Raw genomic sequence first — 27,740 nt, forward strand, 5'->3', positions numbered from 1 at the left:
CAATCTGTCTTCTTCTGCCTTCGCTATCTTTTGATAAATAAACTGATGAAACCTTGTGCAATCAGACCGAATAGCTAACGTTTCTTTTTCAGTGTAAGAATCATTCTTGTCTTCAGTTGTCATAGCTTTAAAAGCATATGATCCTAGTAAACAATCTTGAAGCAATATTGTTCCCAAGCTTCTAGTTTTTGCATGAATAGAAGAAGTAAACATTTTGCCAACATAATATCTCAGCAGGGACAACCTATTTAACAAAGCCTTAAGCACTGCAAATGTCCTCTCACAGATAATCTAACTGCTGAAATTCAACAACATTGTTGAACTTGTCAGAAAAATATAAAACATAGCTATAAATTTAGCCAAACAAGCAACAATCTCTAAACATTTTGGCAATTCTACTTTATTCTGTAAAATACATATTCCAATGATAGCTTTGGTTTTAAACATTATCAGATTTATAATATTTATACAAAGAATACTACCAAAATAGCTTTGTCTGCCAATCCAAATCCACCTTTTGCTCCATTTAACTCCAAATTTCTTTCTTTCTATCTATTCAATACTTTACCCTTTTATCATGCTCTTGTTTACTTTTGCCCAGTTCGATATATCATCTTACCTATATTAGAATTTTTTAGTACAGTAAAAGTATACAAAATCAAAAGAAGATGAAGGGAAAAACAAAACAGAAAAAGAAGAAAAAGAAAAGAAATTTTAAAGAAAGAATACAGAGAATTAGGATTTCCTCCCTTCTATTAGGAAGTAATTGCCACCTTTCTCTTTGGCCCCTTTTAATCTCCAAATCCATAAATAATTAATTCAGTCTTTTCTTCTTCTATAATCTTCTACTGTAGCAGTGGTGGGATTCAAATTATTTTACAACTGGCTCTATGAGCCTGGCTTGGTAGGCATGGTGTGGCATGGCTTGGCAGGTGTGGCAGGGGAAGGATACTATAAAATCTCCATTCCATCCTTACTTCAGGGGAAGATTACTGCAAAATCCCCATTTCTTCCTGATCAACTGGGACTCGGGAGGCAGAGAATATATGGGGGCGGGGCCAGTCAGAGGTGGTATTTACCAGTTCTCCAAACTACTCAAAATTTCTGCTACTGGTTCTCCAAAACTGGTCAGAACCTGCTGAATACCACATCTATACTGTAGTATTTTATTTTTCTTCCATCTTTGTGCATATAATAATCTTTCTGCAGTTATGGTATGTAATGTAGATTTCCCATATTTTTCTAGTTCATCACCCCTAAAACCCAGTAAAGATAATTCCAGTTTCATTGTAATATTCATCCACAATACATTTTACATAATTGTATGAATTTGCACCCTTTTTTTGCTTTTTCACAAGTACACCATGCAAGTAAAAATGTCTCTCTTCCTTTTCACACTTCCAACATATTCCTTTATACATTTCTGACAATTTAAGTGGTGTCACATACCAGTGATGGAACATTTTATAATTTTTAAAAAAATATATATGACACAATGTAAATTTAATTTCCCACATTCAAGTCTCCAACACCTTTCCCCACTAGCACAGATGATGTTACCTAGTTTGGGTAATGAAACATCTGCAAGAAAACAACCAAGCACAGAGGGCACCCAGAACCCCTGCTTTCAACCCTGAGCTACAAATAACCTCCTTCGTTGGTTCCTTATCTCTGTTTTTCACTCATCTCTGTTTTTCATTTGTAGTGAAAAACAGAGATGAGCCGAGGTGGTGCAGTGGTTAAATGCAGCACTGCAGGCTACTTCAGCTGACTGCAGTTCTGCAGTTCGGCTGTTCAAATCTCACCAGCTCAGGGTCGACTCAGCCTTCCATCCTTCCGAGGTGGGTAAAATGAGGACCCGGTTTGTTGTTGGGGACAATATGCTGACTCTGTAAACCGCTTAGAGAGGGCTGAAATCCCTATGAAGCAGTATATAAGTCTAACTGGTATTGCTATTGCTATTGGTTTAATTCTGTTGTAATCTAGATAATATTTTGTAGTTATAATATCTAGTTGTTTTTACACAGTTCCAACCTTTTCAGTTGATTCTTTGCTACTTCTCCTCCTCTCCACTTTAAAAATGTACACTTTAACTGAAGGCATTTTCCCACTATAGCTACCACTTATCTTTATAAAGCAGCCTTTAAATGCTGAAAACATGGATTAAGAGGAGACTGCATTAAATACCAATTAGTTGGTACCTTGTCTGAAGCTATTGCCATCCTGGAACTACAGAAATACCCTACTCTGTTTTGTTGATGAAATGGAATGGTTGCTATGGGAAGTAGCTGTTGTACTGCCAAGATACAATCCCTGTGCAGGCTTTAAAAGAAAGAATGACAAATTGGACAAAGATGGAAAGATTTGGTGTTTGTTCGCAACGTAGGTATGGTTGGTGAAGATGGCTACATTTATTATTTTGATGATTAGACAGGCTACATTGTAGAAAGAAGAGAGGTATATTGTAATAATACAGCAAGACATACATAACTGTATTTATAGCTGTTATAAGATTGGAAGCATCTCCCACCCCAATTTTTTTCACTTTCTCCCTCTTTCACTTTTAGCTCTCTCTTTGATTTCTTACTTTTCCTTTTCTTTTTCTCTCTTTATATTAGTTTGTATTAGCAATAGCAATAGCACTTAGACTTATATACTGCTTCATAGTTCTTTAGAGCCCTCTCTAAGTGGTTTACAGAGTCAGCATATCTCCCCCAACAATCTGGGTCCTCATTTTACCCACCTCGGAAGGATGGAAGGCTGAGTCAACCTTGAGCCTGGTGAGAGGTGAACTGCCAGACTGCTGGCAGCCGGCAGTCAGCAGAAGTAGCCTGCAGTACTGCATTTTAACCACTGCGCCACCACAGTATTAGTCTTCATCTTTCTGTATTCAAAAAAATCTTTAATAGAAAGAATGACATCTTGAAATGATGCTCTGAAAGCGGGAATTGCTATACAAGGAAGACTGCCTTAAGCTCAGAAACTGAAGTTAGTCAAGAGTTTCTATTATTGGAAAAACTGTGAGATCCTAGGTGCTTTCTCAGCTTGGTTTTTAAAAAATTTATTTTCAGATTTAATTTCCCAACTAGGTTAACATCACCAGCACTGATGCTGTTATCTAGTTGGGCAATGAAATAGCTGCAAGAAAACAACCAAGTTCAGAGAACACAAATGACCCCACAGTTTGACTCTGAGATACAAATATTGTCTTCTGATGGGAAAACTGTCTGTCACAAGCTTCATAGAACTTCAGTGATTCAAGGAAAACAGCAGCTTTGTGTGGGTTTCCCCCATGAATTCCGATGCAGCCAAGAAACAAAGAAACAAATTCTGCTCTCAAATCTATTTACTGCATATGAGCCTATATTTGTAACTTCCCCCTAACAGAGATGCCCATAGGGAGGATCAAGGAGAGAGAATAATGGAAGAGTATTACAAGTTTGACCCTTTTCGGTATCTGTCATGATATAGCTTGCATATACAAAAGAGATGAAACTTCCAAGATGACAGTGCAATATTGCTTTTATTATTTTGGATCATGCCAATACCACTGGCTTATGTACATTGTACATCAACTCCCCAATCTTCCATTCAGTAGTGAGTTATTCTACCCGTCTTTCTTCATTTTATTGGTTTAGCTGGTATTTTTTCTAAGCTCCCTCTATTATTTATAAATTTCCTCTTTCTTTTCTCCTATCCTTGTCAGCTTTAACTTTCGTTTCTAATTTTATAGAACCAGCTGTTCTTTTCTAGATAATAAATAGAAGTAGGAGAAGACCACAATCTGGAAAAAATATATAAATTGTTTGCATGGCACACTTCTCTAAAAGGAGAAAATTTACTGTACTTGAATGGTGGAGGAAAACAAGTTCTCTTACATGTGCTTTTCTTCTCCTCCTTCTTCATGCGCTTGAGGCGTTTCAACATTCCCCGTAGATCAGTGATGCCATATTGAAATGCAATTTTCTCATATTCGGATGGCGGAGCCTTCCGAAGGATTTCCCAGACATCAACCTCTGGCTGGGATTCAACTTTTCCTTCATTTCTACAAAGAAAGGACATGTAGCCTCAGATTATATTTCACTTGAGCAATTGAGCAACATCCAGAATCTTGGTTTCTCTCTTGTCAATAACATTTGGTATTTCAAGCTAGCAACTAATGGTGTGCCTTCTAATTTTCTTGAATTAGATATTGGGTTTAGACATATGCTGTAAATGTGAAGGATCTGGATCACTTCAACATTCACATAAGCAAGAGAAACAAGGTGGGAGTAAAAGGTCTGTGGGTAGCAGAACGCTGCTGGTTTCCTAACATAGAGCTAGTAATCCTGTATTTCACAGAATGTACAAATGTGGTCTGAATATCTTAGTGATGAAGAACAGCTGGGCCTTAGTTTCAGATTCTTAAGGTTGTGGTTAAGGAATAGGAAAACGTTCTACTTGTTTTGCATGAATTTATGGAAAAATCTTCCTTAGGTATAGGTAAGTGCCTTATTTTACAATTAATACTTCAAAAGGTATGTGCCATCCATGGATTCTAAAGATGACTTTGGTCCAAAGGGTGCAAGAATTTAACTTTGGATAATATAATTAAATCATGACTGCTTGTTAATTTCATGTCCCTTAAATATCAATAGTGATATCTATCTATCTATCTATCTATCTATCTATCTATCTATCTATCTATCTATCTATCTATCATCTATCTATCTATCTATCTATCTATCTATCTATCTATCATCTATCTATCTATCTATCTATCCATCCATCCATCCATCCATCCATCCATCCATCCATCCATCCATCCATCTGTTTAATTTTTTGTTTGGTGTGTTATTAACAAAAACATGGTGAGTTTTCTAAAGTATTACATTTTAACACATATTATGATATATGATATCAAACAGAGTCCAGTTCATCAGATATAAGATTTTAAACCATAAAAATGTAATATATTTATTAGCCTTTAAAGTGCTATATGCTATGAAGTTACTTTTTCTTTTATCTTTTTTCTCCTTTTTGCTCCAAAAGACAGTTACCTTTCTGGAAAAGTTTTACTGACAATTATCACTGGAGAAGAGATGGAGTGAATGCTTACCGATGTACCGAGCGCAAGAAACTGCTGGACTTCAAAACAATGCCGAGAAACATTTGCAGGAACATGCAGCAGCGTCCCCATAAGCAAGAGAGAGAGCATCAGGAGTTAGTAGTATCAGCAGCCATCACTAGAACAAGCTTCAGCTCCCTTGATAAAAAGTCTAAATGTTTACCACACTGAAAAATGGTAGCAGAGAAGCAACTGCACACACAACAATCCAATTCAATGTAGCTTATAGTCTTATAATTTATAACAGTCTCAAAAGAGTATGTTACTACTGTGCCTCCCTGAAAATAAGACTCCGTCTTTTGACTCCCGAAATAAGCACTTGGCTTTATTTTCAGAGAGGTCTTATTATTTTTGAGGTGCAGGAGGCAGCGAGCAACATGGCTGTTGCTGTTTTGCAATATTTTGGGGAGGGCTTATTTTGGGAGGAGGACTTATTTTGGCGCATGCGCTCAAATTGGGCTTATTATCCAGGGCAATCTTATTTTTGAATAAGAAACAGGGTAGTCTACTGCTAGTTTTTCTGGACGTTGATCTTATTTAAAAAATTGACCGAAGCTTACTTGTGCCAAAAATCCTAATCATTTATACCAACTAATGAAATCAGTACTGGCAGTGACTAATGAAGGAGAAAAATCTTGGAGTAATGATAAAAAGTTATATGGAAGCATTGATGCAGTGTGCATCTGCTGTTAAAAAAAGAGTCAATTTTATGTTAGAGATAATAAGAAACAGTACTGAAAATAGAGATGCCAATATAATGTCATTATATTAAATAATGAGGTATTCATGTCTGCAATATTTTGTGCAGTTCTGATGATTGCATCTCAAAAAGATATAGTGGATCTAGAGAAGGTTCAGAGCAGGCCAACAAAGATGAGGAACGATTATGTACATTTGGAACTTTTTTGTCTAGGATGGAGGAAAATGAGAGGAGACATGACTGAAGTATAGAAAATTATGTGTGATGTAAATAAAGTGCCAAAGATAATCTTTTTTCTATTCCCAAAATACTAGAACCTGAGGTCACCTAATGAAATTAAATCCTGGAAGAATTAGGAAAGACAAAAGGAAGTATTTCCTTTTACACAGTGTGTAATTAAACCTTGGAATTTGCTAATAGAAATGGAGTGCTGCCTGCCAATTGATGGAAGTCCTGGAGATTGGTCATTTCTAAGTTTGACATCAGAGTAACTGAGAGACAAGTAGCCTTCTTTCAGGAGTAAGTTCCAGCAGCCACTGCTGCCGGTTCGCTCATGTATATGCTTTCCGTGTGCATGCACTCTGTGCGTGCATGCACTTTGCGCACATGTGCGAATGCACAGTGCAATTAAAATTGTTCTGCGCATGTGCAGAACTGAAAAACAAGATGGCGGCACCTGCGCGGCCTGGCAGGGAACCGTTTTGGGGTGTGTGGCAGGCCAGGGTCATTGCTGGTTCCAGCAATCCATGCCGCCAAACCACTACTGGTTCAGCTGAACCGGTCTGAACCGGTAGGAACCCCCCCCCCCCACTGTCTTCGTATATTTGACTGGCCATTGTGAAAACTGGCTTCTGGGTGAGGTAGGACAGGTGTGTGATCCAATTCTTAATGGTCTTTTCTAAAACTGAGAAAATTCTACCATCTGCCATTCTCTTTTGGAAAGTACAAACGCAGATATTGATTTGGATATTTATACAGTTAGCGAAACTTTAATCTTCAATATAGCAGAACCCATGCTAAAGGGACTATTCCAAATCTCATTCAAGCATCACTGCCCACTCAAAACCAATCCTTGCTTTGATTTGGTCTCAATCAAAGTTGGTGAAATAATGAGATTGAAGCCAGATCTGCTCCATTTTAAGAATATTAACAAGGGATTCTTCCAACTCCCCTAGCTTGCCACTTAGAAACTAATCCCCAAACTAATGCTTCTTATTGTAAGTGATATGGCAAATAATACCACAATTATTCTATGATGGTGGGTAGAATTAAAACAATCTTTGCCAAACTAAGGTCTCCCATTGTCTTGATGGGAGTTTCCATCACAAATTCACAATATAAATCGTATTTCCATATAGCTTGGAATGGACGTTTTACTTTTTCATCTAGTCCTACCAAGTGCAAACAAGCTATCTAGAAGCTTAAACTGTGAAAATACCAGCATCTGTAGTGACCATATAGACCATTGTATATCCCTGCAGTATTCACATGTGCATACCTCAGCAGAGGGAGTTATGTAAAATCATGTCCTCCAGAGTGATACTTGTTAGGAATATAATCTAATGGTTGAGTTGGCAATATATAAATCATATAGCAATGTTGTACCTGTTTCTTTAAATCATACTGTAAAATGTGATTGGTGGCTGTTTCCTCAATCGGTCATAAGAGGGAGCCAGAATGACTGTTAGCTCTCTATTTGTTAGATGCTGGTCTGGTCTGATCTGAGTGTTTTGGAAGCTGGCTGTTAGAAAGTGCCGTGAGCTATTGTAAGTTTTGCAACTGCTAGCAAACTTTGAGTACCAGACTGTTTGTATGATTATTTGGATTATCCCTTAATTGAAAGACATTGAGACTATCTTATCCGTGTATGACTTGGACTGTTTGATGGACTCTGAACACCTCTATTTCCACGAAAAGTAAAAGCCTGTTTAAACTGCAGTGTCTCTGTATGCTGGTTTGTGTGTTATCCAACACAACTCTCACAATGCTTCTCTGAACGCACTCGCTCTCCCAACGGGAGCTTACCTAACAATACTATTTGGCATAGTTCTCTCTTGCTCGTGTATTAGAGAGTTTCGTTAGGTCCTAACTAACTTGAAGTTATGTTTTCTAAACAACCCTGGGAGTTTAAATTGTTGCAAACAACTAACAATGGTTTCCCCTATCCTATTGCTTGGATTCTTAGAATGTCAGCTGTCACCCTTAGTAGTTTCTCTCATTGCCTGCCCCACACTGGGGTGACAACTGTTCCTTCTGTTTGGTCTGTAGCACCTGTATGTCAGTGCCATTTATTCAGACTACCCTGTTGGAAAGTAATACTTCTGAACAGCATAATATAAAATCTCCATTGGAAGGAGCTCCAGGAAGAGAGTCATTGGATGACTACGTGCATTTCCAAAAAATAACATTTCAGCCCTTTGAAAAAAGTTACATAATCTTCCTGTCTCTTTAGTGTGATTATGAAACAAAAATACAGGAACAAATCAGTTGCACTATGCTACCATAAGTATTTAAACTGAAACCCTTGTTTCCGGAGCCAGGCGAGTCACATTAAAACTAAAATCCATTTAAAAATGAGTAAACTAGGGTTATAACACTAGAGTTTTGAATCCAGTGGGTCTTGCTTTTAAGTGACAAGCTGAATAATGCCATTTGAGTGAGACACTCCCCCCCACCACCCGAAATTTGCCTTTGAAATAGCGCGCTATAGAGAGAACACTTTAGTTTTCTGAAAGATGATGCAGAGGGCAGATCACCTGATTGAACCACTTGGGGCATCTAATAGTTTTTCAAGTCATGTAAACAAGGCAGATATCCCTGACAACTTATAGCATGGAAATGAACTCAGTAGAATGTAAGGTGAATGGACGAGGAAGAATCCACTCCATCACTTCCCTCTAAGTGCTTTACTCTTCTGTGTGTGATCTGGTTGGAAATGAATTCAGCTTAAGAAATCCTTTCCAATTTTTGACCCATTCCTTCACTTTGGTTATAGTGATAGTCTGTTCTTCTGTTTCAACCACATTTACCACTGCTGCTAAGTGCCTCCTCTGATTGTTTATATTTGCTCCCCACCCCACCCACTCAGACGGGGAAAGCAATCACCAACTGCTTTCCTTTTATGGGTTGAGAACACAGAGTTTCCATTGATGGTCCTATGTGTAGGCCTCCTCCCCCCTCTCCTCAATTCCTCAGACTTGATACCTTCTTGTCCAGTCCAAAGAAAGAAGAAAGAAAGAAAGAAAGAAAGAAAGAAAGAAAGAAAGAAAGAAAGAAAGAAAGAAAGAAAGAAGAAAACTAGCTTATTCACTGTCATAATACAAATGGCAAAATATACGTATCTGAGAAAAAGGGAAGGCAGAGAGAGGAAACCAATCCAGATTGGGATTAGAAGTAGGGAAGAGAAGGTTTATATGCTTTTTCTTTTTTATCTGCAATTTCCATTAAAACAAGAATGGGCAATGTTTAGCTCTCCAAACCATTGCTGTGACACTGGAAGCTCTAACCATGCGACTAAATTTCAGCTGTGCAACTGTGGACAATTAGTACGAGATTTTAGGGCTATGATGGAGGAACAGGAATTTTCTGTCCAGTACCAATAGTTATGGTACTTCTTCCAAATCAGAACTGCTATAGGGTGCAAAGAGGCATTAAAGCCTTTCTAGTGCCATCAGGATCTTAGCCTGTCTCTACACCCACTAATGCAAATGTATTACATGGCTCAGGGTCCATGTTCATAGATAAAGGCTGCTTACCAGTTTTTTATATTGCTTATTTAAAACGTTCATGTTACAAAGAAAGAAAGAAAGAAAGAAAGAAAGAAAGAAAGAAAGAAAGAAAGAAAGAAAGAAAGAAAGAAAGAAAGAAAGAAAGAAAAACCTTTCCTGTCAAACATTAAGATATAGAACTATTTGAAAATTCTCATTATTTGATTTTTTTTTCTTAAGACTAAACTCAAATAACTTATTTGATAGTATGTCATCTTCGTTGTAAACATAACCACCCATCAATATGGAATTCCAAACTGCTAAATGATTTGTATGAAAAAGGTCTTACATCCTTCTGGATACCATGTTTTAGTCTTGCAGATCCTTGATGGTGCAAATCCAGTGTTTGGGGTGTGAGAAACACTCCAACAATTTAGCATAAATATTTAGAAGTCATTTTGGTTCAACTCTCCTAGAATAGGACTTCATTCCAATACTAGCAGTTTTTAGATTCAATGCTGGTTCCAAATTAGCTATCTAACATTCCAGTGGAACATAGATAATTAATATTAATAAAGACTTTATATTATTTTCCTATGGTTAAAATAGTTTAGTTGATACTGAAGTGACATTTATCCCTCCATTCGTTTTTTTCTTCATTAGGTCTAATTGAAAATTATGATAGATTATCATCATAGCAAAATCTGATCTCATTTGAAGGATAATTCTGGTTTTAAATAAAACCAAGTATCAGTTTTTATCTTATTGTTAATATTTTTCCTGCACATTAACATAATCAACTTCAGGCTCAAATAATACATCACTACAGCAACAGAAGTCAGTAACAAGACAAAAACAGCTGACATTTTAAAAGATGTTGCAATGTAGCTTATTGCAGAAAGATTATTTTAGCTCAAGAGCTTTTGTGAGACATGATCCATGGATGATTTATAAGCTGCTTATTAAAGAAGCTGGTCCACCTCAGTTACTTCAAGAAGGCAGAAAAATGCCCTTAGATATGATTATATATATAGAAGATACTCAAACTTAATTCTCAAATAACCTATTTTGGAAATTATGCAACAAAACTGCTCTAAAGCAGAACATTAAGCAAGCAAATCAATGAAAATGACTGCTCCATCATCCATTCGAGCTATATTTTAAATAATATCTGAGGTGATTATATGTTATGATGTTCCAAAGCACTGAAAGAAATGGATGCCTATGTAAACTGCAAACCATACATACTTCATGCAGTTTAAAAGGAATTAAAGTAAAATCTTACTCTCTGTTCCAGAATTCCAGGCAAGATTTCCAAGTGGAGATGCAAATCAAAATGCAAAAAGAAGTAAAAAAGGGAGAGAAGCATGAAAGAGACAGAAAAGTGAAATGTTAATGCGGGGAAAAAAAGATTCCTGCAAATAAGAGAAAATGAGGAAAAATTAAAATTTTCTCATCAGTCTGTCAAGTGGCCTTAAATTAACTAATCTTCTTTCTCAGTTTTATATTCTAGATTACAGTGCTATGTTGTTTAGAACTCCTTAGTATCATTGATACACTGAATTGGCCATTTTGGGAATGTTTTCCTTGCATCTACTTTTTGACAAATTGTGTTGCTCAATCAGATGCAACCACCCTAGCTGTCAGTTCTCATGCCATTATAGTCCCCCCACTTTTTAAATTGGAAATAACAGACATTTGTCCCAGCTGGTAACTTTAAGACATCTTATACCCATTTTTCCCTTCTGGGGGAATGTTCCCAAAGCACTTGACATAATTCATTGGTCCCACAAGTGTTTCATCCCATTGTTCTGAAGGGTGAATTGGTTATACAGTTACCACTCACCTCTTTCTCAGCAAGGAAGTGAAATCCAACTCTCTGCCTTCATCTTGACCATCCACACTGTATAACAGAACAAGAACAGGACTCATTTAAAAAAAAGATCCAGGTGAATATTTTGCTTTTATATAATGATACATAATCATACCAGACTTCTCTAATTTGGAACAGGCACTGAGCAGCCAATGCCAGAAGGATGAAAGGAACAAAATCAGGTCTGATTCAAAATAAACTTCAGGAACAACATAGCTTATTTTGTTCTTTTCTCCTCCTAAAAGTTTACCAAGTCCATTGCATCTGGATAAGTATCATACAAGGTATGGTATCATACAAGCTTATTTCCTTTTCTGCAAATACTGTTCTGAATATAAACACAGTAAATAGAAAAACATGCTTCCTGTTGTCATCCATATTAGACTGTTACTCATATACAAGAAACGGGCAACAATTTTCAATAAATAACATAAGCCTTTAATAAAACCATTTTAATTAGTTCAATAACAAACAGTGTTTTGTTATTTTTGGTTTTGGTTTTACTATACAGCTTAATATTGTCAAACACAGTGACTTTGGGTCTTTATAATAGTGTGGTTGTTATCCAATGATGGAAAATAATCCATCAATGAAATTAGTATCTATTTCCTCTATTGTCTTTTGCACATTGTCCAGATTTGCTCCAGAAGGTTGAATCGCATACAATAGAACCTCTAATCACGACCATAATTCATTCCATAACTTTGGTCGCAACCCAATTTGGTCATGATCCGAACCTAACCAAAATTAATGCAAAATTAATGTGGCGGCCACACATGGGTCGCTGTTGTTTGTAAACAAACAACAGGAAATTTGGCGCATAAACACCACCACCCCGATTTGGCCATTGTCAGAAGCATTTGTGACCAGAGGTTCTATTGTATAGGAGGAGGGAAGCAGGAAAATGAGTTAAGCTGCCACAGTTCAAATAAAAATAAATGTTGATTGTAATTGGGTGAACAATCATCCCCAAGCTATCACTTTTCAGATATGCTGAAAGCATAGTTCTTAGGATTCTTAGCGAGCATGATTAAACCTTAAATATTTTACTTATTGTAAATATGTTACTTATTGTATTGCATGAGAAAAGTGATAAGCAATGTTATAGAGTTGATATTTGAGAGGAAACATAAAAAATATTTGAGCCTGTACTTCTTAAGAGTTCCTCGGGTAGAGAGACAGATATATACAGTTGTTTAAAATAATCAAATCAATTTAAACCTGCAATTTAAGAGAATATAACACTATTAAGACATATGAAAACAGAAGTTAAATTAAACAAAATATATGCCAAATGTGTAAATTGTTAGAAGTGCAATTCTGGTATATTTTAAAATATTTATCACAAATCAAATGCCATTTTATACTAAAATTTGCTAATATTTACGAACATCAAAAAGCAAAATTATGGACAAAAAGTCTAGTTATCTAAGCTTCCTTACTTCAGAGATGTTGTTTCAAATAGTTATTTCTAAACTGAAAATTAAGATTAAGAAAAAAGAATTGTTCATAGAGTTTAATAATTCTATTTCTACTTAATCATGCGGGATTAATATAAAATCATTCCTTTTCATTAAAATCAAAATGATATTGAAAATTTATTTTGACCCAATCTGATTCTTTATGACTTGTAGATTTCAACTTCCAGAATTGCTGGCTGAGGAATTCTGGGAGTTGAAGTCCATGAGTCTTAAAGTCAAGGTTGTACAGCCCTGCCTAAGCCATACTATGGTGCATCTCTGGCACCTGATTCATGGATTCAATTGGGTTACCCAGTAAAGCAGGAGTATTATGGCACAATCCCAAACCACCCTATAGACCTATAGCTACCGGTATGTGATCAGAGACCTGTTGAAGGAAGTGTTGCTTCCCCAGCCACTTCCTTTCTCTTGCCGCTCTAGCCAACCTTAAGAATGTTGTCAGTGCTAGTGCAGTAGAAAAGATATGGGGGATAAGAGTTATCTGCCAGGTGTTCAACCCTACAGAAGCTAAAGAAATGTTGGGATATGGCTATTTGAGACAGACAAATGTCTAATTTGGGGAAAAATAGACTTTCATATTATTAAAAGCAGAATGGTCCTAGAAAACAGTGTATTGAGTCCAGATGATTCCTGTAACTATCTCAAATTGCTAGGAAATGTTGGAAAAAGCCAATCCCTGAACATTGTCAGTATGATATTATAGATTCTTTCATGTGGCAAGTTACACTATATTGCGAAAAGTATTCGTTCACCCATCCAAATAATCAGAATCATGTGTTCCAATCACTTCCATGGCCACAGGTGTATAAAATCAAGTACCTAGGCATGCATACTGTTTTTACAAATACTTGTGAAAGAATGGGTCGCCCCTCAGGAGCTCAGTGAATTCCAGCGTGGAACTATGATCGGATGCCACCTGTGCAACAAATCCAGTCGTGAAATTTCCTCACTCCTAAATATTCCACGGTCAACTGTCAGCTGTATTAGAATGTGGAAGTGTTTGGGAATGACAGACACTCAGCCACGAAGTGGTAGGCCACATAAACCTGTCCAACATCAGTGTGTGACCTCACAAATGCGCTTCTGGAAGAATGGTCAAAAATTCCCATAAACACACTCCTAAATCTTGTAGACAGCCTTCCCAGAAGAGTTGAAGCTGTTACAGCTGCAAAGGGTGGACTGACATCATATTGAACCCTATGAATTAGGAATGGGATGTCACTTACAGTAAGTTCATATGTGAATAAAAGCAGGTGAGCAAATACTTTTGGCAATATAGTGTATATTGAAGAAACCACTAACAGTGCAATAGCTAAAGAGCCGAGGTGGCGCAGTGGTTAAATGCAGCACTGCAGGCTACTTCAGCTGACTGCAGTTCTGCAGTTCGGCTGTTCAAATCTCACCGGCTCAGGGTTGACTCAGCCTTCCATCCTTCTGAGGTGGGTAAAATGAGGACCCGGATTGTTGTTGGGGGCAATATGCTGACTCTGTAAACTGCTTAGAGAGGGCTGAAAGCCCTATGAAGCGGTATATAAGTCTAACTGCTATTGCTATTGCTATTGCTAATTAATAGATAAGCATGTCCTGTGATCAATCATTTAAGAATGATTAATGTGGCATTTTCATGCTGAAATTAGCCATAAGTAACAATTAGCATTATGTCAATTTTCCAAACTAATCAGGAAACCTAACAAAAATCTTCTTCTTGCATTCTTCCTCAATATGGTAGCCACTGAAGACAAAGTGATAGTAGTGATAATGTAGTCATAAAAATATTAAGCTACTTTGAAAAGAAAGCAGGATTGCTATTATGCATCTGAAACTGCAGGGCAGACTTGGCAGGGAGCATGGCAAATATTTGATTAATAAAAGCAATTCATACTTTAGGGATATATAGGTGAATAATGAGCAACATCAATGTTCTTTATAAAGTCATTATTTTTTTTAGAATATTTGCCAGGGATTTTGTTATTCTACAAAGGAATCTGTGTCTCAAGTTGGCCTCATACAGAAATAAGTTCATATTTATTTCTGAGTGAGGTAATTCAAAGTGACAATAAAGTTATTCTAAGTCATTTGTCCATGTTAGAGCCTGTAGTTAAATTTTGTTTAAAGTGCTGTTTAAGTGACAGCTCACAATGGTGATCAATGCTGAGTACTGAAAACCAGGTACCTGCATGCTGATGTCCACTTTCCTCCTCCTGCTGTGCTCCTAAATTAGAATTATACAAAGAATTTAAACAAAGACATTTTCTTTCTGCTGAAAAAAAAAATCCTTACCTACATTTCTAATTCTCTATCCTGCTTTAAAAACTATATTGATCCATTTCTTACCCTGTACACAGGAACTATGTTATCTTTTAATCTCTATAGAAAATTTGGGGTGATTTGTTGTGGTAGTTGCTGTTGCTGTCTCTTGTTGTTTACAAATGCTTCTGATAATTAGGATACTTCCAAACAAACCAAGTGATTTCCCCCCAATTTTCCCATTTCCTCTGTAGCTTCGCCATGATAGGAAGCATTTATCAGAAGTATTGATTCCAATGCTAAAATTTAAAATTATGTTTTATAAATACTCAAATTATAACTGCTACTTGAAAAGGTTTTTGCTATTTTGGACCATACACATGAACGTGGCTGTTAGATTAGGATGTGCACAAATGTGGCTTGTGCTTGAATCACTTGGCTAGAGACCTCAGTTTTAGACATTGGGCTAATTGCACGATTCCTTGTGCTGTGTTAGGAACTCTCAGCATGCTCCCACATTGGTTTATGCTATAAGCGCAAATCTGGAGTGCAGATTTAGCCAGTGACATTCTGTTGGATCTATACATCAGTTTTCTAGAAGCTTTGTATGTGATTATCATACAACATGATTGTATTATTATCTCTATTTCTTTTGTATCTATTATTTCTATGTGTGCACCTACGTTTGATTACTGTTGAATCAGGATTTCCAAAGTAGAGTGACCTCAAGGAATTTATTTAATTTAGGGCAGTGGTTCCCAATGTGGGGCCCATGCCCCACAGGGGGGGGGATTTGTTTTTTAATGGGGGCAATTGAACCTTCTTTAAACCAAGTTAATGGCCTTTTAGGCTTCCTCCACATGAGTAGATTTCACTTTTTAAGTAAATTAAGAATTATATGTCACCGGCAGGGGGAGGGGAATCAGGATTTTAGAGATGCTTAGATGGGGGATGGTCAAAATAAGGTTGGGAACCACTGATCTAGGGAAATATTCCTAGCAACCATTTTGTTTCATTCAGAGTTGTCTCTTTCATTGGCAAACTGGGATAAACATTGGTGATAACACTCACGTCCGCCGAAATGCTGATCGGATGTCCAGGTCAGCTGTGGCAGGTGCCTCTGTGATTATACAGAAAATGGTAATAACAATAAGACAATATTCAAAGGCAACTTATATTTCCTTCCCAAACTTACATTTGGGTTCTTTGGGGTTTTTTTTTGTACAGCTTTTAATGTATTCATCTTGAGGTTAAAATTTCATGCAAAAAGGAAAATCCTTGTCTTGCTTAATACTTAGAAAAGAGACTACTTCAAAATCCCAGGACTGTAGGCTAGACTTAGAGCTGAAAACATATTGCATAAGAAAGCAGTAGCAAACCACTTCCATATTATTACCAATTGCTATATAAATGCATCATTTGGACACCAGAAGTCATATTCAACTTGAAGATATTACTTTTAAAGGACAGATAGAAAACTTAGATTTAGGACAATCCAAATGTTGATTTTACTTTATATAAATACAGTGAGTGTGATATCCTTATAGGAGCCCGCAAAATGACATGCTGATAGAGATGAAGAGAGTTTTGGGAGGTGATGGAATTGAAGTCCCATTGAACTGAAGGTCATTGAGTGAAAAAAATCTACTTCTCCATGAAATTCCTTTAGACAAATATTAGGTCCTGCTAAGAAAAGTCAAAATTATGGTTGAGATCTTTTTCCAATTCCTAACTAATTTCTAAAACTGGCAAGTTTCTATGTTTAAATCAAGCTACAGAAATGAGCAACTTATTGTTTCAAATCATTTGTGGGAAGAGGTTCTGCATGTGGTAGCAAGCATTTTCCCTTCCTCTTTTGGGGTTGGGCCTTAGAGAAAACAGAATTAGTAGTCTTACATTCAACTTACTTTTGCTGAATAAACAATCTAACATTGTTAGAGACGCAAAATTAATTTGAATTTGGTTTGTTTGCAATCACAGCAGTTTTAATGCTTTCAACATTTAAAACAAATAATAGGTGATCTGTTTTGTAATTGGATTACAAATTAAATTGCAGAAATACAATTATATCATCTTACAATACAGACATGTATTGATAGGCAGAAAATAGGCCTAAGATACAGAAGGATCTTGACAAACTTGAACATTGGGCACTACCTAATAAAATGAAATTCAATGGTGAAAAGAGTAAGGTTCTACGTTTAGGCAAGAAAAACGAAATGCACAGGTACAGTATAGGTGGTACCTTCCCCAATAGTAGTAACTGTGAGAGTGTTCTTGGAGTCCATTTAAATATGAGCCAGCAGTGTGCAGCAGCTGCCAAAAAAGCCAACACAGTTCTAGGCTACATAAACAGAGGGATAAATCAAGATCACGTGAAGTGTTAATACCACTTTATAATGCCTTGGTAAGGCCACACTTGGAATACTTCATTCAGTTTTGGTTGCCACGATATAAAAAAGATGTGGAGACTCTAGAAAGAGTGCAGAGAAGAGCAACAAAGTTGATGAGGGGACTGGAGACTAAAACATATGAAGAACGGTTGCAGGAACTGGGTATGTTCTAGTTTAATGAAAAGAAGGACTAGGGGAGACATGATAGCAGTGTTCCAATATCTCAGGGATTGCCACAAAGAAGAGGGAGTCAAACTATTCTCTAAGGCATCTGAGGGTAGAACAAGAAACAATGGGAGGAAACTAATCAAGGAGAGAAGCAACTTAAAACTGAGGAGAAATTTCTGGCAGTTAGAACAATTAATCAGTGGAACAGCTTGCCTCCAGAAGTTGTGAATGCCCCAACACTGGAAGTCTTTAAGAAGATGTTGGATAGCCATTTGTCTGAAATGGTATGGAGTTTCCTGTCTAGGCAAGAGATTGGAGTAGAAGACCTCCAAGGCCTCTTCCAACTCTGCTATTGTAGTGAGTAGGACAACTAATATTCATATATCGATTTGAAACTACAACTGAATTACATTGCTTTGCGTCCATTGTCTCTAAAATAATCTGAGATGAAATTCCTTCAATGCATACCTTCTGAATGGATAAGCAGGTTAAAATTGCCACTTTATAGTTACTTACCTGGGAGTAATTTCCAACTTAAGTGGAGCTTAATTTAAGATAGAAAAGCCTTGAATTGTACAAGACTTTGCTTGTACATTATCCAATTATCTTGGAATTTATAAAAATCCTGGTTCAAAATACTGACATTGGGGCGGGGGGGGGGGGAGATCCATGAACATATATTTTTAAATGTAATGAAGCAGAAATTTCCTTTGTAATTGTTTTAAAAATAAAAATTAACATGGAAATACATCAATAAAACTGATTTATATGTAAACACTGAAAATGAGAGTCCATAACTAAATACATAAATAATTAAAAGGAAGTTTTTTCATTTCCCTCTTGTCCCTTCTCCAAAACCCTATTTTAGTCAGACTTTATCAATCCTTTTCTGAGTAAATATTTGATGTGTATTTTCTCCCAGTGCATGCCTTATACAAGACACATCATTCAGCATGAAATAATAGTAATTATCATTACTATTATAATATTATAGTAGCTGTAATATTGATACTATGTTATACAATGCTGCCAAAACAAACATTTTGGTAATAAGGAAAATATAACACCTTACCATGGACAACCAGGGTAAAGTTGCAGCTGTCAAATTTGTCCTTTATAGCCACCTCACATCGATATCCCCCTGCATAATTTGGTTCTGCATCAATAATATTCATTTCAAAGACATAAACCTTGAAAAGAAGAAATAATTGGACCCTTTTAGGAGATAGACACATAAATCTGACTGTTATTAACTAAGAGTTCTTCTTCTGTATGAATTTCCCAATAATCATCTGGTTCTCTATTTTATATATATATATATATGTATGTATGTATATGTATGTATGTATGTATGTATGTATGTATGTATATATATATATATATATATATATATATATATATATATATATATATATATATATATATATATATATATATATATATATAATATTTATGCTGATAAATAAATAAAGGGAGACTAGTATAGATCTATTTCAAGCTATTTAGCTCTCATCAGCTAGCCTTGTTGGGAATCGAACCTGTGCTCTATTGCCTCTTAGGCAGATGTGTTAACCATGAGCTACAGAGCTCGACTCCTTATCAGCCAGCCAGGGTGAGAGGTATATATTTAAAGTCACAACCCCTGGTATGCCCAAATATGGGAGGAAGGTCACACTTCCACTCTCTGTCTTCAGCTCGTCACAAGAGACCATCCAGACAGAAACCCAATATTTTTTTCATAATAATAATATTTCACCCTGGCTGGCTGATAAGGAGTCGAGCTCTGTAGCTTATGGTTAACACATCTGCCTAAGAGGCAATAGAGCACAGGTTCGATTCCCAACAAGGGTGTGGCTAGCTGTTGAGAGCTAAATAGCTTGAAATAGATCTATACTAGTCTCCCTTTATTTATTTATCAGCATAAATATAACAAATGTAACAAAAAGGCAACAGTAAAAAAAATATTGGGTTTCTGTCTGGATGGTCTCTTGTGACGAGCCGAAGACAGAGAGTGGAAGTGTGACCTTCCTCCCATATTTGGGCATACCAGGGGTTGTGACTTTATATATATATATATATATATATATATATATATATATATATATATATATATATGTATGTATGTATGTATGTATGTATGTATGTATGTATGTATGTATGTATGTATGTATGTATGTATGTATGTAATATTTGTACATTTGTTATATTTGTACAACAAAAAGGCAACAGTAAAAAATATTGGGTTTCTGTCTGGATGGTCTCTTGTGACGAGCCGAAGGCAGAGAATGGAAGTGTGACCTTCCTCCCATATTTGGGCATACCAGGGGTTGTGACTTTAAATATATTTAAATATACACACACACACACACACACACACACACACACACACACATACATACACATACACACATACATACATACATACATACATATATGTAATTACTACTTCACAGTAAATCTCTAGGAGCCAAACTCAGTTTGAGGGATTTTTTTTTTTTACCTTTTACCTTCTCCTAATGAAAATGTTCTTGTGTCTTTTTTCTCTTAATTTTTTTTCCCTACCTAATCGTTTATCATAAGAATGGATCACTAAACTTGATTAGGAACTCTAGTGAGAGCCTCAATATCTACAAATTTATCTTGATGTATGTAATATATTCATTCTTTGTTTTATTATACTGTCTGAATCCCATTATATTTTCTATATATTTAACTATTGTTAGCTAACTACAGTAGAAGAGGCACATTCTTCTCTCTATTTCTAGTTAGAATGGAATGATGAAATACACAAAGCCAAGTTTAGTACACTTAAAACTGAAAAAGGAAAAAAAAGTTTCTGGGAAGACTCAGATTGATTTTAAAAAAGTTAATCCTTAAGCGATTAACTTAACCCTTCTTCATCTATAAAATTTAGTCACTGGAAAAAAAACAGACTTAAGAGGTACTTTTTTCATCATTTTACTGACACAAATGTACTTTCTTAACTAATGCAAATTATGAATTGGGAGAAGATACATAACACTGAGTGGCATTTCACACCTAAAGTAATTTTACTAGCTCTTATTCAGTATAGTTTAAGCAAAGGTTGTAAACAGTATTTTATGTCCAAAGATAATAAAACAGTATATATATATATATATATATATTTCTTGATATTGCTGAGAAGAAGAAATGTTATTGTTACGATTATGCTGCTTCTATAGAAAGTGGAATGGACAAGTTCTTTGTAAGGTAGTTGTACCTTATTGTTTCGATCATAACTCTCATGAAGCTGAAGGTGCTTCCCTACTTTGCTTGCCAGATCCATCCACTTTCCCTTGAACCATTTGGCTGTAGGTTTCTTCAGCAAGCTTTCACTTGCCACTACAGCAGTGAATGTAATGTTCCCACCTTGAGAGAGAAATTTAGGTGAGTAATCAGAATAAAGGGTTCCTGCTATATTATCGACTATGTCAGAGACACTAGTTTTACAAAACAATCTTCCCCTTAAGGTCCTAGGACAGGGACAGACAATTTCTCTGAGAATCATGCCAGGGGAGACTTGAGCTTCACAAGGGAGCTGAGTCAGGGGTTTAAAGGGTGAAAGAGGAGACTTATGCACCTTCAGAATTAAAGCTAGCATTTTGCACCCCACCCTCCAAAAAGTGCAAAAAAAAATTCCTAATTTTTCATTCCACCTTTTACGGGAGGTTAGGTGTGTGTATGACAAAATGAGTGTTGCTCAGCCCCCCACCCCCACCCCTCCTGTGCCATATATGTACCAACTGTAACTTCTCCATCATGTGGTCGAGTCACAAAAATGCCAATCGGGTCGACAGGTATTTCTTTCTGGGCTTCTGTAGGAAGAACTGCAAGTCAAATCAAGATTAATATAATTAAAAATGATAATAATATACATGGATATGCTGCCTGACTCCCAGTGATTCTGAGCATTTTACAAATGGTTAGAACACTAAAGCTAGAAAACAACCCAAAACAAAAAATACAGATTATAGAAAGAAGATGTTATGTTGTAACCACAGATAAATGGTAAATTTATAATTGTACTTATAATTACTATAAAGAAGATGAAAAGCTACTGCTGGATATCTTTTTTCTTTTTTCTTTTTCGTTTATTTCTCTTTCATTTTTCACACCTTTAACCTTTTTTCTTTTTCTTACTTTTTATTAGCTTGTATTAGTTTTTATCTTCCTTTTAAAAATATTTAATAAAAATTACCCATTTATCCATTTATGTACCCTTGGCAAAGAGCCTGGTCTTCAGGGACCTTCAAACCTCCAGTATGATGGAGGCTGTTCGAATCTTGGTGAAAACTTAAGAGGGGAATCTCGAAGCGAACTTTTCCCACAAATATAAAGGATACAAGATCCATGCCACCAACATGTATGCTCTGCCAGTCATCAGATAACCTGTCAATGTAGTCAAAGAAGGCCAAAGAAGAAGCTGCTGATGTGAAGACCCAGAAGCACTTCATGATGTACAGCGGTTTCCATGCCAAATCCAACACCCAGAGACAATACACCAACCAGAAAGAGTCCGGTAAGTCTCAAAGCCACTGTCCTGGATGGAATCTAGAGCACCCATGAATACATCAGTAAGATGGCATTCAAAGATGAGCTTGTGAGAGAATGCCTGAGGCAGCAGCAGACACAGGAGGAAGTTCCAGCAGAGGAAGTGCCATAGCAAGGCAAGACCCTGCATTGTTTGATAACTGAGGTGTCAGACATTGGGAAATGTTACCAATGGCTGGAAAGCACTGGACTTAAAGACAGGACTGGGGCACTGATCACCACAGCACAAGAACAGGCACTAAGCACCAGATCCATAGAGACAATGGACTATCACACTAGAAAGGATCCAAGATGCAAACTATGCAGAGAGACATCCGAGGCAGTTCAATATATAGTGGCAGGTTGTAAGATGCAAGCAGGAATAGCTAAGGTGACCAGACATCCCGCTTTTGGTGGGACAGTCATGATTTTTAATAATTTGTCCCATGTCCTGCAGCGTGTTCAAAAAGTCCTGATTTTCCAAAAGAAAGAAAACAATTTTAAAAAGGATGCTGTTAAAAAAAAAGTTTTTATTTCTCTGAAGTGTCATTCCCGATATGGCCTTTAGAGGGCAGTGGTTTCCCTCTCTCCGCTCGGCTCCGACGAGGGGCGAAGCTCCCTCCCCTCCTGTGCGTGCGCGCACCAATGCGCACCGTTTTTCTGCAGGGAGAGCGAGGGCTTTCTGGCGACACAGCGAGGAGGAGGCTCGGTTCCGGGCCAAGCGGCTCAGCCGTCGGAAGGTTTTTTTCCCCCGCTTCTCTCAGGCGCCGCTCTCCCTGCAGCCATTTCTCCCTCTTTCTCTTTTTTGTCCTTTCTCCTCCTTCCCCCCAAAAAGAAAACGAGAGGGAGAAGGAGGTGTGGGGGAGACGGTGGGATCACTGCTTTCTGAGCTTGGTGCATTGAAGGACCCCCACCCCACACCTCCTCTTTCAGAAAGAGGAGGTGTGGGTGGGGGGAGACGGTGGGATCGCTGCTTTCTGAGCTTGGTGCAGTGAAGGATTCCCCACACCACACCTCCTCTTTCAGAAAGAGGAGGTGTGGGGTGGGGGAGACGGTGGGATCGCTGCTTTCTGAGCTTGGTGCAGCAAGGATCCCACTATCCTACTATTTTATTTTTCTTTATGTACCCTGAGAGCATATTCACCAAAGACAAATTCCTTGTGTGTCCAATCACACTTGGCTAATAAACTATTCTATTCTACTTTACTCTACTCTACTCTATTCATTTCTATTTCAATTCTAACAAGGAGTTTAGCTTCTCTCTCTTGAAAATGTAAGCTAGCATAAGGCATTATAATGCAAGCTAGCCTTAACTTTCAAACAGTTCATTTAGTGACCAAAGTTACAATGGCATTGAAAAAAGTGACTGATGACCATTTTCACACTTAGTGACCATTTTCACACTTAGCGACCGTTGCAGCATCCTCATGGTCACGTGATCAAAATTTTGATGTTTGGCAACAGATTCGTATTTATGATGGTTTCATTGTCCTGGGGTCATGTAATCGCCTTTTGTGACCTTTTGACAAAATATAAAATTTTTAATCAAGCTCCCCCCCCTCCCCGGTCAATGGTGTCCCTCTTTACCAATCTGAAAATCTGGTCACCTTAGGAATAGCATATGTTGAACAGCACAAATAAGTAGCTAGCATTATGTACAGAAAGACCTGTCTCATTGTTACATACTGACAATCAGTATGGTAGTTTCCTCTGCTCCAGCAGGAACAATATTCAAATCTGATTGGTTGAATGGTCTGACAGCTCCCTATAAAAGGGCTTCTGCCAGACAGAGTCTTTGCTGGATTGTACATAGTTGTCACTTAATAAAGAGCTGTTTGTTGCTGAAGCCTGAGTCTGCCTCATCCATTCACCCTATCTAACACTCATGTTCTGTACAGATGTTCCTATATAGAATGCCAGCTACTTGTTTGTGCACAAAATATGAGCTGGATCTTCCTAAGTCAAGATGGGAGATCCCACAGAAGGTCATCTGTAAGTTATGTAAACCACCATGCCTGTCTATCAGTATCAAGCAAGAGGATATGGAAAAGAACACAGCTATATTTATGCCAGGTCTGGTCTATTAAAGCAGGGAGCAGACTTTAGACAGAGTATGGTAGCAACTGTGATTAGTTCCCTGTAATCAATTTACTTCAAAAAATCTGTATTTAACAAAAGTGTTCATTGAATTAAATTGATTACTGGGAACTAATCACAGTTGTACAATCAGTAGCTGTTGGCCATTGTGATGTCAGCTGCAGGCAGATCAGCATAAGCAAGTATATAATTTGGCAAACTATCTGAAAGATAACTAAGGGCTAGACATAAGAAGTAGAGCCTCTACATTTCATACAAAACGCCCTCAGCTGTATATTCTGAATCTCTAAATTGTGTTCTTTTTAAAATGTTACTAGTCAGTGGAGGCAACGTTGAACTAAACAGATCAGTGGCTTGGTCTGTTATAATATCATTTTGATATCACCCAAAGGGGGGGAAAAATAATAATTTTTCAGGCATAGGCACAAGAAAAGAGTTAATAGAAGGGTATGCACATTTTCTTGTCAGTAACAAAGTTTTATAGTACATTGGTTGTATTTTTTATTTATTTATATGTATTTATTTATTCATTCATTCATTCATCACATTTTCTATTCTGTCCATCTTGTCTAAGTGATTCTGTATATACTAAAGAACAAATAATAGGTAAAATAGTTTGTCAAGCCACACAATGTGGGTTTTTTATATTCTTTTTGTTGTCAGTAAACATTCATTTTCTTATAATTAGGGTCAGATTAATCTAATGTGCCTGTTACTATTTTTACCTTCTGAGGCTTTGTTATCACTTGTAGCTTCAGCATCTTTAGATTCAGCATTTATAGGTCCAGTGTTTGGTACAGTAAGTATGTCTGAAAAGGTTGGTTGATCAGAAGAAACATCAGGAGGAGGAACCGCTTCCATTTTTTCTATTTAAAAAAAGATACCATAGGATTTATTTTTAATGAAAGTTTACAGCATATTGTAGCAATATGACACTTTGGCGGCAAAATTAAGGTTATAGTTAATACTAAGAAAACATAAAATTAAATGTATCACAAAGAATTTTCTAACAGCAAGAGAGATTCAATTGTACAACAGCCTCCCTCAGAGGTAGTGGACTTCACTTCCATGCTGCATTGGAAGAATATAAATGGAAGTTAGATATTTTAATGGTAGACTGGACCAAATTATCTCCAAAATGAAGAGCCGAGGTGGCGCAGTGGTTAAATGCAGCACTGCAGGCTACTTCAGCTGACTGCAGTTCTGCAGTTCGGCTGTTCAAATCTCACCGGCTCAGGGTTGACTCAGCCTTCCATCCTTCTGAGGTGGGTAAAATGAGGACCTGGATTGTTGTTGGGGCCAATATGCTGACTCTGTAAACCGCTTAGAGAGGGCTGAAAGCCCTATGAAGCGGTATATAAGTCTAACTGCTATTGCTATTGCTATTGCTAAAATGCTTTCCCAAACCTACACTTTGTGATAATTTATGAACATTTTATTTTTGCAGAACTGACTTATTTTTTCTTGTTCAATAAACTGTCTTTGAAAATTCTCAATCATCCTAGTCATGGTTGTCTCAAAGGTGCTTTTTCCAAAAGGCAACTGGACTTGGTTTTTTTTTTAATACAATACAATACAATACAATACAATACAATACAATACAATACAATACAATACAATACAATACAATACAATACAATACAATAGCAGAGTTGGAAGGGACCTTGGAGGTATTCTAGTCCAACCCCCTGCCTAGGCAGGAAACCCTATACCGTTTCAGACAAATGGCTATCCAACATTTTCTTAAAGACTTCCAGTGTTGGGGCATTCACAACTTCTGGAGGCAAGCTGTTCCACTGATTAATTGTTCTAACCGTCAGGAAATTTCTCTTCAATTCTAAGTTGCTTCTCTCCTTGATTAGTTTCCACCCATTGCTTCTTGTTCTACCCTCAGGTGCCTTGGAGAATAGTTTGACTCCCTCTTCTTGTGAGATATTGGAACACTGCTATCATGTCTACCCTAGTCCTTCTTTTGATTAAACTAGACATACCCAGTTCCTCCAACCGTTTATTTTGCATATCATCCAAGAAACTTCTTCAATTTTATCTGCCTGACCGGGAATTGGTGGATAAAAATAGAAACATTTTCAAAGGGGGAAAAAAACAAGAAAGTCCATTCGCCTTTTGGAAAAATCAATAAATTGGGACAATAAATTGAATTTTACAAATCCTCTTCATCATCCCGAAGCTTCACTGGTTTGGGTGGGGTGGTTTTTGTGATGGATTGCCTCTTCCCCCATCTAATCTCTGCTTGTCCAATTGCCTTGCAAATGCAGAAATGACTTATATGCCTATGGGAGGTTTGTGCTGAATCCAACTATTGTTCTATGGTCATGTCATTTAGCTTAATGGTTCCCGAATTAAGATTTCAAGTGACAAAAATAATAATAATTCAAATACAAGGGGAATATCACACTCTGTTTTAAGACAGTGGGTTTTTCCTTCCCCATGGGGGTAGCATCAGAGGTGGTATGCTGCTGATCCTCACCAGTTCCGGAGAACTGGTAATGGCAGTGGTGTGAGGCTCCTCCCACCCACCCAGACGTCATCAAGGCATGTCTGCGCATTCCCACCACGAAACCATAATGAAGAAAATAGAATACCATGGGTAACATGGTTATTTTTGGTGTATAGGAAGAGATGCCTGCTGAGGCATCACACATAGAAAAGGGACAGGGTTTCAATTGCATGTTCATGGCTAGCATCTTGTCCCCCCCTTTTAACTTCTCCCTAGGAACACCCCCATTTTATTGGCTTAAATGCCTTCAAAGAAAGAAAGGTCATGTGTCACAATAATGATGGTTCGAAACAGTCACTTGTATTTCTGGTTTACCTGGTTCTGTCACTTTAAGTTCAAATTTGACCTTGGAACTTCCAGCAATGACAGCATAAGTGGCATCATCCTCTTTTCCAACATTATTAATGGTCAAGGTGTGCTTATTCCCCTCTGATTTGATAATATACTTCTCACTTGTGGCAAGGTCTACACCATTTTGCTGCCATTTCACCTTGATCCCCATCTTCTCCGTTTCTGCTTCAAAAATAGCCGTGCTTCCTGCTGAAACATCTTTTGTCTTTGGTTTCTTGATGAATGCTGAAGCTAAAAAGATGGCAAATAAAATTAAAAAGTGCAAAATAGTCTATTCCAGGGGTCCCCAACCCCGGTCTGTGGGCCTGCACCGGTCCGTAGCATGCCAGAAACTGGACCACAGAAATAAGTGAAGCCCCATCCACAGGATGCAGGCAGCACACAAAACCAAGCCCCCTCCATTTGGGGAAAAACCTCTCTCCATGCCCAAAAAGCTGGGGGCCACTGGTCTACCCTGTTTTCTAATCCCTCATACCTTCTGTATTTTTCAGAGTATAAGATACACCTTTTTCTCTCAAAAAAGAGGCTGAAAATTGGTGTGTCTTAC

At 37.2% G+C, this 27,740-nt stretch overlaps 1 protein-coding gene across 1 annotated transcript in view; it reads right to left on the bottom strand.

Moving 5' to 3' along the window:
- Positions 1–27,740, bottom strand: part of MYBPC3 (myosin binding protein C3) — an 82,721-nt gene that overhangs the window by 46,165 nt on the left and 8,816 nt on the right. Inside the window, exons 2-12 of the mRNA XM_087720820.1 lie at positions 27,158–27,424; positions 25,050–25,190; positions 21,438–21,524; positions 20,918–21,066; positions 18,749–18,866; positions 16,187–16,235; positions 15,042–15,080; positions 11,361–11,417; positions 10,800–10,802; positions 5,099–5,122; positions 3,879–4,045 (exon numbers count right to left, since the gene is read on the bottom strand). Of these exons, the coding sequence (XP_087576946.1) occupies positions 3,879–4,045; positions 5,099–5,122; positions 10,800–10,802; positions 11,361–11,417; positions 15,042–15,080; positions 16,187–16,235; positions 18,749–18,866; positions 20,918–21,066; positions 21,438–21,524; positions 25,050–25,190; positions 27,158–27,424 (1,101 nt within the window). The remainder of the gene's footprint in view (positions 1–3,878; positions 4,046–5,098; positions 5,123–10,799; positions 10,803–11,360; positions 11,418–15,041; positions 15,081–16,186; positions 16,236–18,748; positions 18,867–20,917; positions 21,067–21,437; positions 21,525–25,049; positions 25,191–27,157; positions 27,425–27,740) is intronic.

The sequence above is a fragment of the Thamnophis sirtalis genome, unplaced genomic scaffold, assembly GCF_051295495.1.
Source record: "Thamnophis sirtalis isolate CommonGarterSnake01/CBP01778 unplaced genomic scaffold, rThaSir2_p1.2 scaffold_1, whole genome shotgun sequence".
Classification (NCBI taxonomy): Eukaryota; Metazoa; Chordata; class Lepidosauria; order Squamata; family Natricidae; genus Thamnophis; species Thamnophis sirtalis.